The sequence below is a fragment of the Tachypleus tridentatus genome, chromosome 9 (assembly GCF_004210375.1).
Source record: "Tachypleus tridentatus isolate NWPU-2018 chromosome 9, ASM421037v1, whole genome shotgun sequence".
Lineage (NCBI taxonomy): Eukaryota > Metazoa > Arthropoda > Merostomata > Xiphosura > Limulidae > Tachypleus > Tachypleus tridentatus.
In genome coordinates, this window is record NC_134833.1 from 135,744,996 (window position 1) to 135,760,643 (window position 15,648).

At 35.3% G+C, this 15,648-nt stretch overlaps 1 protein-coding gene across 1 annotated transcript in view; it reads left to right on the forward strand.

Annotated features, from left to right (window-relative positions):
* Positions 1 to 1,371: 1,371 nt before the first annotated feature.
* The window catches only part of LOC143226446 (E3 ubiquitin-protein ligase PDZRN3-like), a 246,420-nt gene continuing 232,143 nt past the window's right edge, over positions 1,372 to 15,648 (forward strand). Inside the window, exons 1-2 of the mRNA XM_076457417.1 lie at positions 1,372 to 2,048; positions 10,306 to 10,395. Coding sequence (XP_076313532.1) covers positions 1,662 to 2,048; positions 10,306 to 10,395 — 477 coding nt within the window. The 5' untranslated portion in view covers positions 1,372 to 1,661. The remainder of the gene's footprint in view (positions 2,049 to 10,305; positions 10,396 to 15,648) is intronic.

Consider the following 15,648-nt stretch of genomic DNA (forward strand, 5'->3'; position numbering starts at 1 on the left):
CTGAAGTGATGCGTAGTGAGCCACTGTATATATATATTACTATGGAAAGTTCTAAAAATTTCTGAAAGATTCTTAAAAATTCTCGTAAGTTTTACAACATTTTAGAAAATTCTTGTAGGTTCTACAACATTCTAGAAAGTTCTTGAACATTCTTGCAAGTCCAAGAAAATTCTCTATCAGCTACTCAGCACTGAATCTACCTGGAATGTTCTGGGAAAGGGGTAAATTTGAAAATTTCATTACCCAGGTCACAAAAGCAAAGTTTGAAGAAAATATAGGTCTTTTCCATTTACTTTAGGCATAAGCAATTGAGAAATAATACTTTCTGTCCAGGAACAAGAAAAATTAAAAATTTTGTTACATAGTGTAATACTCAATGGATGAATAACCACCTCAGATTTGGTAAATATCTAATCAAATTATTTCTGTTTATGAAAAAAAAAAAGTTTGAAACATGTCCAGTGGTTCGACAAATACCTCAGAGAAGGACCCTGTAAGCATCTGACCAAATCGACCCAGTTTAAGAAAAATAAAAACAACTGAAAATATTGAGAGATAAGTACGAAGAATGTCTAGTGCATGAATGAGCAACATGGACAAAAATTTTTAAATATCTCACCATAGTTCTGAATACCTTGTAAATATTTTATTACAAATAATTCGCTTAGACAGAAAAATTGAAAATTCTGGGGCATACGTATCTAGATGATCAGTGAATAAACAAGCAACTCAGGATAAAAATCCTTGCAATTATCTCGTTGGATAGTATCCGCTTATTCAAAACTGAATATTAGATGACTCGTATATACAAAAACACGTGTGACTGATAAACCAGCATCTCTGAATAAAACTTTGCAAATATTAAATCGACCCAGTTAGAGAAAAGGAAACTGAAAACTGAGAAATATGTGTGTGCATTTGTGTGTATTTGGTTATACTGTTCACAGGATTTAGATCAAAGCTATGTAATCTTAGCATTGTAGTTCTGTAGGGGAATTTGGTCAACTCTGAAGGTAATACCGCTACATTTGTAAAATAAGTAAAATGGCTAATGAGGCAACTTTTTGTGTGAATTATTCTAGAAACATCCATAAAATAATAGGGCCATTTCTTTAAAAAAATTTCAAACATTTTATTTTATTGTCACTAATGAAAAGGTTTAAGAAATAAAAGAGTTGTTTTATTTATAAAGTTAGATGTTTTTAAGCTGAAAATATATTGTTACCCATTTGTAAGGTTCAGCAACACAAACTCTAATGCTGGTCGTAAGAATGGGCGTTAAAGTTCTTGTTTGATTCTGACATAAGTTGGCGCATGCGGCAACAATATTGTCTGTCACGTGGGCGCCGGCGCGTGAAAGCGAGATCGCGTGGCGTCAGCTGTCATCTTTGCAAGGACTAGAAGGGAGGACGTCTACGTTGTGGTGTTTATCGGTGACCAAGTAATCAAGTCCAGTAATTCGTTGTTTTTAACAATCGAGGAATCAATATAACTGAATTTCTATCCGATTCCTCAATAACTTATGATGAATTTTTTTACCTAAAACTTTCCACCAAGTTTTGCTCCGGTATGCAGTACTTACCTTTGAAAGCCACGGGTAAAAAAATGAACTTGCTCTAATTCTTATTTATTGACACAATCCGTTTCAGTTTATTCTTACAATGCTTCCTGAGAAACCATCCCAGCGGAACGAGGAAAAACCTCACCTGGAAGCCAGCTCACATCCAGGCCGAGAGCAACAGCGAGAGAGTGGATTTTGTGTAGCTGGGGGAAACCCAGAAAGCAGCCAGCAAGGGTCACGAACCACGTTAGCTCACGACTGCGTGGAATCATTGCAAAAGTTGGTTTACATACAACAGAATAAAATTTCAAACTTGGAATATGAACTGCAAAAACTTGCAGATTTCTTCGGACAACGAGAGCAAATCCTGCTCACTCAAATCGCCTCGCTTCACGGTGAGATACAATACCATGCTACAACATTTCGACAAATAGTCGAGGGACACAGGTCGGTGCCTGACACAAACCTCATGAATTCCCACCAACAGGTAAGAATCGAATTCTATGTAAGTTTTACTGTTTCCAGCTGTTAAATTATAATTTTTATTCAGCAGTGACTTTTGTTTGTTTAAAGGGGTCGTAAATAAAAGAATAAATTATTTACGACCTTGAGAAGAAATGATTTCGTATATCTTAACTTGGGTGTCGTGTATATTTGAGATTATTTTGCCATTTTATGAAGAGGATCGTAATATTCGTCTTACATTCGACTCCAGCCCCCTCAGTGACAAAGTCGTATCTCCGGCGAATTACAACGAGAGAAATCGGATTTCGATACCTGTGGTGGGCAGAGCACACATAGCCCATTGTATAGCTTGGTGCTTAACTGCAAACAAAAGCACTCGATAGCACGCGTGCTAGACATATTAATTTAACATAGAATAGCGATGAAAGTCTATTGTTAGAGTGATAAAATAAAATATAAAACTAAATGCATTGGTCTTTAGAATTAACGTCTTATGGATCTAGTTTGTTCAAATCAAACATTTACTTAGAAAATATTGTTTTATAGTAAAGACATCTAACTGGTTGATGATTTAATGTAATATAATCCGTTTAAATTCCATTTTTTCTGTGTGTGTTGATTTGTTAAACTGTCAACAGTTATACAAGATTTGTCAGTTTATAAGTAACTCTTTTAATTCTTACCAGTTGTGGCTAATTTCTTTCTCAAAGGTGGTTTTGTTGCTGAGTGCAAAGCTACATAATGGACTGTCTAATTTTGTCAACTGCAGGGATCACGCCTTGAATTTTGTGTTTTAAACTTACCGCTTGACATCTGTAAGAGAGAGTTTAATATTAAACCCTATATTATTGATAATTAAATATTCTACTCAATATAGTAGAGACATTAATTTGGTATATGTTTATTGTGTTCTAGATGTATTTTGAAATATGTACAGTTAAACATGCCGTTCTTGTGAAAACGGTGAACAGCTTATTACCCGTTTCACACAGATGTGTGAAACTTGCTAGGTGAAAGACTGTTGAAATCATTCCAAATTCATGAAAACTGGAAGTTATAAATAGAGAAATGTGTAGTTAAAAGCTATTCACACCTGGTTAAAAAATGTAAAAAAATATTATATGAATGTTCCAGTGAATTTGTAAAGAAAATGTTTAGTGTTTGTTTTGAATTTCGCGCAAAGCTACACGAGAGCTATCTGTGCTAGCCGTCCCTAATTTAGCAGTGTAAGACTAGTAAGAAGGCAGCTAGTCATCACCATCTACCGCCAACTCTTGGGCTACTCTTTTACCAACGAATAGTGGGATTGACCGTACCATTATAATGCTCACATGGCTGAAAGGGCGAGTATGTTTAGTGTGACGGGATTCAAACTTGCGACCCTCAGATTATGTGTCGAGTGCCTTAGCCACCTGGCCATGCCGGGCCAATGTTTAGTGTATAAATAAAATAAAAATTAAAATATTTTCTCTCTGGATTGGTTTTTGGGTCTCGTTTGAGGGACGATGGGTTTATGTTCTGCAGGTTACGTGAAGATGATAGTATCTGTGGACAACGGCAAAGAATTGCAGTGTAATATTACTTGTAAACGTGTCTGTTGAAAAGTTTTGAACTTAAATATTTACGTTTGGTAACATATGAAACAACCACCAGATGCTAATGCGGAAAAAAATAAGAAAAACTTACCATTACGAAGAACGAAACTGTTAAGATTTCTCCAAACTCGATTGTTCGTAAAAAGGTTAACTAACAATGTGACACATGTATATGCATCTGTGTGTATGTTTTTGCTCATCATTCTGTGAAGACTGATTCGTATGATACTTCAAAACAGAGCCACTAATTTTACTAATTGTGTAAGGCGAAGCCTTCAAAACTGTGCAGAATCGCCGTGTTTTCAGCACTGTTACTCTAAAGTATTAACTCAAAACATACTAGTTACGAATCAGTGCTCGTTAGTATATAGAGTGTCGAAACACAAAACGTCACCCTGTAAACGAAAGAGTGCATTAACAATCGTACAATTGTACTAATTACAGAATTCCACCGAGCTAACAATGCGAGTATTCAGCCTAGAAGCTGAGCTGGGGACTTTGCTCGACTTCAGTACGACAACCGCTGTTATCAGCGAAAGGTTTTTATACAAGCTGTTGCTAGAGTAAAGTGATACTAATGAACATGTGTACGTTTGTTCGTTTCGGATACTCGAGCAAAGCTACGCAAGGGTTCTCTGAGCTAGCCGCCCCTAATTTGGAACTACAGGGAAGGCAGCTAATCAACAGCACCAACCACCAATTCGTGGGCTATTGTAACTGAACAATAGAATTGAGTTTTTGTTCTTATGGTGCACTAATGACCGCGACTTTTGGTTTTGGTAACGGGACATGAACCACGGATCTTTGGGTCCCAGTCTGGCACACTGACCAATTCAGCTACGCCCATCTTAACATCCATAGAATAACGTTGAAACTTTCTTTAATGATGAAAATTCAATTTCTGAATTGTCTGTATGAAGCGCCTCTGTCTAAAAATGGACCAATTAAATATTTAGCAGAGAAGATCAGGGGGGGGAGGTATGGTGTAAAATAGTAAACGCTATTATACATTTATTGCTAACATGACACCTCGCCTTCTATGCTTAATTAAATAAAGACTAAAGTAAATCATCTTGTAGTGCATATTAAAATCAGAAATAAGAACTCAACTGTTGACTGTTTGCAATACAAAAACGAAAAAAAAACAAACAAAAGATTTATGCGTAGCATTAACGTAACCAGAGCCAATATTCTTTCGAGGTCAAAGTTCTGTTTCAGGCTATAACTTCCAATTATATATACATATGTCTGTGTGACCGACTGAGTGAAGAAGGCCAAAAAACAACCAAGTTTATGACCTTGGTATCCTCGTGGCTAGTTATAGCTCTGATACATTGCGATAACGTGCGGTATGATTCGCTTTCGAACGACTTCTTTGTTGGTTGCAGAGAGGCCGCTCCTAGTGACACTGGGGATATGTTGCGGTTTATCATTAACCGCGAAGACATTTTTACTAACATGCACACGCTTAAAAAAATATAATAAAAAACGTTCTTGAGAGACTAGCACTTTTCTATTTTTAACACTAAATTTTGTGGAACTAGTGAGTTCGTTTTAAGTACTCGAAAAAAATGCAGTTAATAATGAGAACAACGTAAATGAATGTTGGAGTTAAGAAAGTGACGTGTATTAATCAACAACAAACAAGAAGGCTTCTTTCGTCTCCTTCAGTCATAATCTTAAGTAAAACAAATTCAGGTGTGTCAGAGTAGAACATTTCACATTAAGAACATTAAACATTCAAATATTAGTGCCGTGTAAATTAGCAGCGATGTGGAAGAGAGCAATGCATTTTATGCCTAGTAAACATTGTAGTCTTGAATCGTTGATAACTTTATCAAAATGTATGTTTTCTTAAACATTGGAGTCTTGCATCGTTGATAACTTAATCAAAATGTATGTTTTCTTAAACATTGGAGTCTTGGATCGTTGATAACTTTATCAAAATGTATGTTTTCTTAAACATTGGAATCTTGAATCGTTGATAACTTTGTCAAAATGTATGTTTTCTTAAACATTGGAGTCTTGGATCGTTGATAACTTTATCAAAATGTATGTTTTCTTAAACATTGGAGTCTTGGATCGTTGATAACTTTATTAAAATGTATGTTTTCTTAAACATTGAAGTCTTGGATCGTTGATAACTTTATCAAAATGTATATTTTCTTAAACATTGAAGTCTTGGATCGTTGATAACTTTATCAAAATGTATGTTTTCTTAAACATTGGAGCCTTGGATCGTTGATAACTTTATCAAAATATATGTTTTTTCTTTCTAAGTTTAAATATTTTGCACCAGTCGTTACCCATTTATTTAATAATTGTTCGTTACTTTTTGATTCTAATGTTTCTGTTTTACGCTGAACTTTATTGTTTGAGTTGTTGTGTAATAGTAATATTAGATTAAACGAAGATACTGACGAATGAGGAATGGCGTAAAGTTTGACGTAGTTAACGAATGTGATGAGAGAGAAGAGCATCACCATGTGGTCAACTACATCTTTCTTTAGGAAACACGCTAATGTTTTAAAACTGATTATTAATATAGGTTGAGCAACTCAAATTTACTGATTATTGAACGTGTAAAATGAACTGTGACGTGAAACGTCATGAGGTGAAGATTTGTAAGATATGAGATCACTATCGATTATACCAGTTCGAAGTCATTTTTTTTTAACCAACATACATACAATACGTGACAAGACAGGAGAGTAAAAGGTGGGATATGAAGTCCCCCTCCAAACATGGATATGTTCAAATAAAAGTGTCCTTTTCAAAACAATAACTAATACCAAAGTTAAAATATGTACACAATCATAAATAGTTTAATTAAAGTTAATATATCACCACCAAAAAGTTGACTGTACATGTTTCGACTTTGCAACGTAATCTTCAGGAACTACACACCTGGCTGGATGATCTCTGCCCACCGTGAGAATCGAAACTACGTTTTTTTTGGCCAACGGGGAAGCGGATGTTGAATTATCAGTGTCATGTTGATATTATTGTAAGAGTAGCATTTAATATTTTCAAACTGAAAGATACATTATGTGACACACGATCTAAAAGCCAGATTATAGGTCTCATAGTTGTGACAGACGTTTCTAATTTTGGAGTGTGTGTGTGTTTTTTTCTTATAGCAAAGCCACATCAGGCTATCTACTGAGCCCACCGAAGGGAATCGAACCCCTGATTTTAGCGTTGTAAATCCGTAAACATACCGCTGTATTAGGGGAGGCAAACTGTTGGTCAAAGATAATAAAAGTAACCAATAGCACTCGCCTGTTCAGTTCTACCAACTGTAGCCTGACATGTCTAATCTTCACAAAATTCTTAACTAATTGTGACCTGACACGCCTAATTTTTACACTATTATTTACCAACTATTTCAAAATTTAATTAAACATTTCACTAAGTTAGTTATATAAAACTGAGTGAATGTTAAAGTTTAACTACGAGTTTGAATGATTATCTGCATATTAGTAAAAGCTACACAATCACCACCAGGTATCGGAATTCGGTTTCTAGTTTTGTGAATCCGCAAACATATGCTGTTCCACTGGGGCCCTAACTTTTAGACCTTTCGCATTTCTCATCTAATGACCCGGCATGGCAAGGTGGTTAAGGCACTCAACTCGTAATCCCAGGGTCATGGGTTCGAATCCCCGTTACACCAAATATGCTTGCCCTTTCAGCCGTGGGGGCATTATAATGTTACTATTCGCTGGTAAAAGAGTAGCCCAAGAGTTGGCGGTGGGTGGTGATGACTATCTGCCTTCCCTCTAGTCTTACAGTACTAAATTAGGGACGGCTAGCGCAGATAGCCCTCGTGTAGCTTTGCGCAAAATTCAAAACAAACAATTCTCATCTTACGAGCGTAATGATACGTATTTGTGACTTTCAAGTATTTATGAATAATAAAACATATGTTTAAACCTCCTAAGACCTATATAGCAAATGTTTATTTATCACCATGAACATATACAGGGTACAATTGGCTATTCTACTCTTTAATTTACTCTTATTTTATAAATTTTCAAAGTAATCAGTGCTTGTGATTGTGTTCAGTACGTCTAGAGATGATTAAATATGATGCAATGTAATGAATCATGCCTATTGTTTTGTCCACTGTCAATACTGTTTTATACTGGACAAGACACAGCTGACTCCCACATAGGCAAAGCATTCTCTTATTTTTTGAAGTAACTTTAGCCCATGCCATGGCAAGTGGTTGGTGGTTCGTAAAGGTACCATCATGCGGGTAACTGATCGAAAACCCAGCCATGTTACTAGACTGACGTGAGCCTGTTCCCCTCTTCATTTTGTTGTCGCATATTGTTTCAAAGAATCAGATTTGGGGAGTCTTTATCCTTTGAAAGGGGTATGGTTGACAATAATAATTACAGATCCAATTCCTGGAAGAATGAAAACTTCATAATTTACAAAGGAAATATTCCTCACTTTTTCATGAGTTTCTACCTTCATTCTTTCGCTCAACGAACCTTTGTGTCTAGACATACGTGTTTTCACGTTGTTAGTAACTGAAGTTTTGAACTGATGTTGCGTTCAAATATATATATATATATTTACACGTAGGTATTAACTAAAGTTTTAAATGCTACTGTGTCCATGTATACATGTTTAGACGTTGTAAGAAACTGGAATTTTAAACTACTATCGTGTCCTTGAATACAGAGGTTGAGGACCTTATATGAAAACGATTTTGGAGTTTAACCACGTCGTTACAGTCTATGTCGCCATGGCCGGGTTATGCTGTATCTGGTGACCATGCATCTTCATAATACTCCTAATGAATAGCCCCGATTGCAAAAGGCTTCGTTCTCAGCCTTTCAAGTCCAAATCACACAAACCATTTCTGGCTGCTTTCTATAATCCACATAACGTTTGAGGACAACGGTTTTCAAGCGACTATTTCAACAGTTTGACTTCAGGAAAATCCGTAGTCACTGAAACCGGCAATTGAAACGGTTTGTTTTCGTATGGAATACCCATTTCTTTTCCCAGCTCCTAGAGGTATACGACAATTGAACGGGATGTGTAACTGGAAGTCTTATTTTGACGAAATAGTACTCTGTAAACCTCATTTCCGTATAGAAATACTTCTTGGTTATGTTGCGTATTTTTGTCTCGGGCATGTGGATGGCTTTTGTTACTGACGCTTGTATCCTGTCACCTGTTACAAGACATCACACTTTGATTATCACGGCTAGGAAATGACCTGTTGCGATTTCTTTCTGAATGGTCCTAATTTCATAATTTGATATATATCCCTTTGTTTTCATAATGCTATTAAATGTAATATCTAATTCTCTTGGAAACAGCATTGTGGTTTAAGTGCATTAATATTTAAGGTTTGTTACATAAGTGATCAAAACTGATAGCTCTTAGTGAAACGGTACTACTTATATAACGTCAAACAATGAACAAATTTAGTTTTCATGTTTTCATTTTCACTGTGACTTTATATCAGTTGTAGTTGTCACGTGACTAGCTGATTTGCACATTCCAAATCGTTTTGATATAACTTATTCATACCTAACTTTTTGTAGGTATTTACATGTTGTTAATAACCGAAGTATTGAATCAATACCGATATACATACTTGTATGTTGTTAATAACTAAAGTTTTGAATTAGTATCAGTATATATATTCGGGTATTGATCTATCCCTTTCCCGTTGATTTTGTTCGAATGTCACAGCGCCATCTATATAGCTACAACTATCTTAACATATATATATATATATATACATATTTGAAATACAAAAATGAAAAAGTGTGATTTCGTTTGTTTTGATGACTTTTTACTTGTATGTGACGGCTACATATTTTTTAATTTACCATATAATTTTTCTGTTGATGTGTTGACATTCATTTCTGTATATATGTTTGATAAACATTTTAGGATAAAATATTTGGTCCCCTCGTGGATCAGTAATACGTTTATGGATTTACAACGCAAAAACTCCTGGTTCGATTCTCTGCTGTGGACACAAGAGGTATCTCAGTGTGGTCTTAAAGAAGCAAATATTCAGATAACATTTTTCTGCATAACGTTAGCTTGTAGGCTTACGGTCACGAATATACCCATCATGTTAAGTACGATAATAATATGAATCGTGTCACTAATTTTTTTTTCTCCTGTTAATACTGAACAAAACAGAACTAACTCTTACATGTGCAATATTGTATAATGTATTGTAGTTTTTGAAGTAATCTAAACTCATACCAACCTAAATATACCTGATCTAAAATCTAGCCATGATACTGGACTTGGGAAAAATTATTTTTCTCTTCATTTTCTTATCACATATCGTTTTAAAGAATTGAGTTTAAGACATTTTTGTTCTTTGAAATGAAGGGTCATTGGTAGGGAGTAATTATAGCGTCAATTCCTATGAAGATAAGAAATTGTTAAGTAATTTACCATAACGTTTTTTTAATATCCTGATTTCATAACACATTTCAGGGAATTTTGCAAAACAAGCAGACGAAAAAATGCTACAATGACATATTTTGTACATAAAGCTGTAAAAAGTATTGAAATATTTATAATTGAATGTAAAATGGGAGATTATCAAATATACAATAACGTTACGTTGTATGCAAAGTTTCTGTTTGAAATTAATACCATAATATTTAATCGTTTATATTTTCTTTCTAGGATAGAACATCTAATGACACTATTGTATACAACGTTCAGCAATGTGGCAATGGTAATCTGGGCTTTACATCGAAAGAAAATCATGAGCAGGTAAGAAAGTAACTGTATACCTTCGTGCTGTGATTGGTGGGGATATGGTCACCTGACGCATTTATAGCTTTTTATATCGTTTTGCAAGATAAAATGTTCCAGAATTATTTACTTCTTTCGAAATTCGCAAACTGAAACTGAGTAGTAAGTGAACCTATATAATCAATAAATAAATCACACGATGGAATTATATAACCTCTCAGCATATACAAACTGGTTTATTTTTTTATAGAAAAGAAAAGACCCCTGGTAGTACAGCGGTATGTCTACGGTTTTACAACGCTAAAATTAGCAGTTCGATTCCCCTCAGTAGGCTCAGCAGATAGTCCAATGTGGCTTTGCTATAAGAAAATACACACAGGAACGAAAAGACCATTGTCATGACCACATTTGAGTCACTAACTTGTTATTTATAATTAGATATTAACCTCTCTGTGATGAATATTACCAAAATTGGCAATTTTATTATATTTAAGAAAATTTTAACCTCCAGCTGATATTCCTCCAGATATTCTGGCTGAGTTTAATTAGAGATTACACTCGTAGACTAAACTATTTATGTCCAACGTCATCAAGTTGTTTCTTTTTGATATTCAACTTTAACTTCTGCCCACGCCCCATGAAAAACAGAACTATCCTAAAAATTCCACGCGGCTACAACCATCTATTTCCAGAAAGAATACGGGCTTAGGCTCTAAATAAATGGGCATTTATCGTTCTACGCTTCAGCTCACGGCACATGGCCTACAAATGTGAAAATGTGGGAGGACAGGATGGAATAAAAATCACCATGGGAGACCCCTGCATGGCAGTCTATCCAGACATCAAAGCTCTGGTTTATTTTAAGGAGCGCAACCGACTAAGTGGAACCTCTTTAAGATCAGGTTAACGGCTGTGCGTTCTCGTACATTACAGGTCCGACTTTTCTATGTGAATCACCTACAGCTATATTTCACAGTAATTTGGGATGTTAAAGGCGTCCGATAAGTCAAGAAATCAAAGTTGACGTTACCAGTAAAAAATAACATAAACTAATGTAGTACATGGTATTTTTTTTAAGAAACTGAAATAATGAAAATAAATAAGAATATATATTGTTTGTTTGGAATTAAACACAAAGCTACAAAATGGGCTGTCTGTGCTCTGCCCACCATGGGTATCAAAACTCATGACCAATGTTGCAAGCCCGCAAACATGCCACTGTGCCACATACATTCGAGGGAAATCGAACCCTTGATTTTAGCGATATAAATCCGATGACTCGCCTCTATCTCACAGGAAGACGCTACACATATAATGTGTTTTTTTAGTAAAATCCAAGGAACATGGAACCTTGTTGTCGCAAAATTCCTATTAAGGTACACTAAGATTTGTTTTCACTTATACAAACGTATTTTACCTAAAGTACCTATAATATTCCATCTCGAGCCTTCAGCGATAAATCGATTTAAAGTTAACTCCAACCTTAACTGATAACACCATCCAAATATTTCATTAGATTATGTGTTCAAAGGTTAGAAGATCCTATTTAGAAGAATGTTTTTGATATTTTTAAGCTCACAGACAAACAGACAGACGAAAGAAAAATGTTGTGTTCTTTCTTTTATTTCGGCTTAATATTTTGATAAAAGAATATTTACATATTTTAAAAGGGAAATGTGTTATATATGAATTACAAAATGTTCAATTATTCGTGCAATTATGCATTGCTTTGTTATAAAGAAGGTCGTCGGATTGTTGGATGATTTCGGTTTCCACACCGCGTATCTAATCTCGGCTTCAAAATGAACATTGTTTTCATTATCTATATTTTTTGTAATAAAAGTCTTTAATTAAACACCACAATAATGAAGTGTTGATACTCTGTCTGATGCCAGCTGTCGACGTAAGTATAAATTATCTGGAAACCACCAGAGAGAGCTTTATACAGAGCAGTGGTTTCGAGCGGAACACCCTGAGGACCCCAGATATCAACATTAGTTGATGGATTGCTCTAAAATATTCAAATACGTCAGATTGGTCACTTCTAGTCCACGGATATATTTTTTTAAGGATACGTTTAACGATAAGTCTTCAATCAAAGTCAGCAGCGACCCTATAGAAAGTTGTGCCATATGGTTTAAACCAGGACTTTTACAGTGATTTTGTAACACCCTGAGCGGACCAAGCATCATACACGAATCGTGATTGGGTGTTGCTGAATAATCATTTCTTCACGCCTGCGAAGTATACAAATTTCTTTCAATCGATACAGATTAGAGACTGACGTTTAGTTGATGGATCACAAGGCATTTGTATACGACCAGAAGGATATCAGTGCATTCCACCATTGTTAAGTTTCGAAATCTGTCATTAGTAGGCTTAGTGTAAAATTGAATTTCACGCCACTCTGTGCTTCAGGAGTGCAAGTCTAATTGTTGACTTCTCAATTCAGAAGTGTCGCACTTCGATTCATTTCATGATAAGTTTAAACTACAGGCCAGTTGATGCACCAATGCTGTGCTCATTTAAACAGACTTTTTGCCAATCAGTAATTTAGGGGTTAAGAAAGTTTGTTTTTCACTTGCTTTTATCTCTAATATACACATGAAACGAATGAGGAACAAACATTGCATAATTTTCTCGATACTTCTTCGTTTTAGAAAATCGCGTAACTTTAAAAAAATATTCATCTAACTTTATTGGAGCTACAATTTTCAAATATCTCTAAATTCGGAACAGACAACGTGTTACAATATATGGGAGTGGTCAGCAACTTAGTAGCTATTCCAGAGTTACGAATATCTGATGTTAGTACCTCTTAGTATGAATTAAGTGACTTTAGTAACGCTCCGCAATGATGATACGTAAACAGTTGTTCCAGTTAAAAAGAAAGAAAGATAAAACGCTGGGTAATCTCTTCACACAACAGTCCACAATTTTCATATGGGGCCAAAGTGGTAACTCTTTCGAATATTATACACTCTTATCACTTTTAATAATAAGAGCAGATGTTGGAAGCAGATCGTTGTTAAGTTGGCACTCATTAAGTTCTGATTAAATATATGTGTTTATCTTAACAGTCACTACCGACTCTAGAGGGAGCTCCTTGTAGAATTAACGGTCATTGTAAGTTATGACTCAAACTTCTGTGCTTCCGAGAGGCACAGCAGTACGTCTTCAGACTTATAACGTTAGAAACTGGGTTTCGATACCTGTGGTGAACAGAACACAGATAGCCCGTTGTGTAGTTTCGTGCTTAATTACAAACAAAAAGAAATACGTGTTTATTTTAACAGAACACTGTACAATTTCCAAACATTTTAAAGATTTTGTTGGTATAAAACTAGAGTAAATAATTTTTACTGGGGTTAAAGTTTTCCTTATACTGGTATACTGTAATGACTATGACTTACTAACGTAGATTCCGTATCTGGTCAACTGTTAACACAACTCTATTCTAGGTATAAATTTATATTTCATAAGATATGGTCGGTGTCTACAAGAATATGATGTTTCTATAGAATGTTACTCTTACATATTTAGTAAGGACAGGGTCAGAATTAGCTGTGTTAGGCACCCTATTACATTGAGCTAAACCGTATATATTAAAATAATAAACACAATGTTTAATATTTGAATTTACTACAACCAAAACATGACAGCAGTTCATAATTTTATTTCTTTTCCTTAATGAATTATATTATTTGTTTCTGACTTTGGCCGCTACGAATTCTGATATAATCTCATCCATATTTAATTTGGTTTGTTTTTCTTTGTTTTTGAATTTCGCGCAAAGCTACTCGAGGGCTATCTAGTCGTCCCTACTTTAGCAGTGTAAGACTAGAGGGAAGGCAGCTAGTCATCACCACCCACCGCTAACTCTTGGGCTACTCTTTTACCAACGAATAGTGGGATTGACCGTAACTTTATAACGCCCCCACGGCTGAAAAGGGCGAGCATGTTTAGCGCGACGGGGATGCGAACACGCGACCCTCAGATTACGAGTCGCACGCCTTAACCCACCTGGCCATGCCGGGTCCCATATTAAGTACTCGCAGAATATTTACTTCAGGTTTACCAGATTTTGCTGCCTCCTAGTAGAACGAAGAGCAGTCTTGATAAACTTCACGTTTTAGATGGACCTTTGGCATACACTTGCCAATTACCTACCAAAAATAATGATCGTTTGTTTCTTTTGAATTTCGCACAAAGCTACACGAGGGCTATCTGCGCTAGCCGTTCCTAATTTAGCAGTGTACGACTAGAGGGAAGGCAGCTAGTCATTACCACCCACTGCCAACTCTTGGGCAATTCTTTTACCAACAAATAGTGGGATTGACTGTCACATTATAACGCCATTACGGCTGAAAGGGCGAGCATGTTGGGTGTGACGGGGATTCGAACCCGCGACCCTTGGATTACGAGTCGCGTGCCTTAACCACGTGGTCATGCTGGGCCAATAATGATCGACTATATGGTGTTCAATTTTCATTCAAGCTGTGGAAAAATTAAAAATATTAATTTAAAAATAATTTATGTGACTTAACGTAATTCTTTTAAATAATTAATATTCAGGATAAAATATCTTTATTAAGTAAAAATTACCTTGTAAATTTATTATAACCAATAATCTGAGTTTTATTGGAGACCGCCATTGTGAATGGCACTGGGGCATTTGCCACATTGTTAACCTGGCATTTTATTGAGGTGGCTAGTATGAGTATTGAGAAATTTTTATCAAAAACACAAGAAATGTAACAACGTTTCAATCTCCTTTGAGAAAGTAACCATTATTGATCGTGTTTTGTGTGGTGACATTAATAATAGGTATACGTTTGTAGAGGAAGTCGTGTATTTTAATGTATTTCATGTGATTTTGAACAGTGTAATATAACGGGTTACACATTTAAAAAAATTATTGATGTAGTACATTATTAATTACCATGTATGTTAACTACCTATTATTGCTGTTGTCTCTACGACACATAATCAATAACGGTCACTTTTTCAAAAACCATTATTAACCTGGTGATGACCTAAGGATGACGAAGCGTTGTAACTTGTTTTGTGTTTTAAATAATTTTTTTAATATCCAAATCAGCCGTTTCTACTATATTCCCAAGTAACAAAAACATTCTGTAAATGTAAAATGCGATTGGGATGGCATTGTCGAGAAGAATGCAAACAAGAATATAGGGATGATACAGCTGCATATTTCTACATTACTTTTATATCAATGTTTAATCGTATACTGTAAAATGCGCGAGTTCA